Source organism: Scylla paramamosain, chromosome 4, assembly GCF_035594125.1.
Source record: "Scylla paramamosain isolate STU-SP2022 chromosome 4, ASM3559412v1, whole genome shotgun sequence".
Taxonomy (NCBI): domain Eukaryota; kingdom Metazoa; phylum Arthropoda; class Malacostraca; order Decapoda; family Portunidae; genus Scylla; species Scylla paramamosain.
The window spans coordinates 473795-475000 of record NC_087154.1 but is presented as its reverse complement, the minus strand read 5'-3'; the positions used below and the strand labels follow the sequence as shown (position 1 = coordinate 475000).

At 41.0% G+C, this 1206-nt stretch overlaps 1 protein-coding gene across 1 annotated transcript in view; it reads right to left on the bottom strand.

Moving 5' to 3' along the window:
* LOC135097950 (valine--tRNA ligase-like) overlaps positions 1-979 on the bottom strand; it is a 2629-nt gene extending 1650 nt beyond the window's left edge. Inside the window, exons 1-3 of the mRNA XM_064000091.1 lie at positions 847-979; positions 366-482; positions 1-140 (exon numbers count right to left, since the gene is read on the bottom strand). The exon at positions 1-140 is cut by the window's left edge and continues 113 nt beyond it. Coding sequence (XP_063856161.1) covers positions 1-140; positions 366-482; positions 847-854 — 265 coding nt within the window. The 5' untranslated portion in view covers positions 855-979. The remainder of the gene's footprint in view (positions 141-365; positions 483-846) is intronic.
* Between the last annotated feature and the right edge of the window lie 227 nt (positions 980-1206).

Genomic DNA, 1206 nt, shown 5'->3' with positions numbered 1-1206 from the left:
GTTGCTGGGAGACACACCAGTCTGTGATGTTGTCCAGCCAGCTATGCCATGCCCTCCTGTGCAGCTGTGGCACCAGGTTCAGACGGCCGCTCTGCACAGCCTCAGACACCTCCTGTGCCAACTCCTTGCACCGAACGAACCTGTGTAGACATGAAAGTAAGCAAGCAAGAGAGAGAGAGAGAGAGAGAGAGAGAGAGAGAGAGAGAGAGAGAGAGAGAGAGAGAGAGAGAGAGAGAGAGAGAGAGAGAGAGAGAGAGAGAGAGAGAGAGAGACTTAACCTAACTTAACCTAACCTAACTGAATTAATATAAACCTAACCTGATGGAAACAAATAAATAAAAATAAAAAGCTGCAGCCGGCCTCACCTTTCTTGACAGGCGCCTTTTTTTATGTTCATACACATTTCCCTGGTGGCACACGCTGCTAGCCGCCCCCTGGCCACGCCCCTCGCCACCTCACTCATGTACAGATCCATTGCCCCTCTAAAAAGCAACAAATTCACCCGTATATCAAGTCTGACTCTGCGTTTGTTTACATTTCTCTGGGTCTCTGTCTGGGCTCAGGCCTGCAGGATGGGAGAATGATAGAAAACGAGAGATTTTCAGGCAAGACTAGTATAAGTTGAGGCTCTATTATAAAATACCGTGATACAATATTACTATTACTACTACTACTACTAATAATAATAATAATAATAACAATAATAGTAATAATAATAATAATAATAATAACAATAATAGTAATAATAATAATAGTAATAATAATAATGAAAAACACACAATGCACATGATCGCAAGACCACTCCTGCACACACACATACACACTGAACATTACTTGAGCACTTACTTGGTCATCGTTTGAGTTTTGTAGATCGTGATTGAGGGTGATGCAACCACCCTCAATTATTCTCACTGTGTTCTCCAAATACTGGTTGCAAGATGTAGCAGTGACTGATGAGGATCTAAAACTATAATTGTCATACGATAAGAAAACAAATTTAGGACACACACACACACTATCAGTCAAATAGCCTTTGAATCAGGAGTGCTTATACCTCATGTCTTAATATCGCTCTTTTTCCTAACAGTATACTGAGGTCGACAAACTGAAAGGCTTTGGAAGAGTCAACAAAGACTGATTTCCCTAATTAATTGCTTGGTATGTCAGTTACTTTGAATCGTCTTTTTGCCTGGTATATTTTGGACT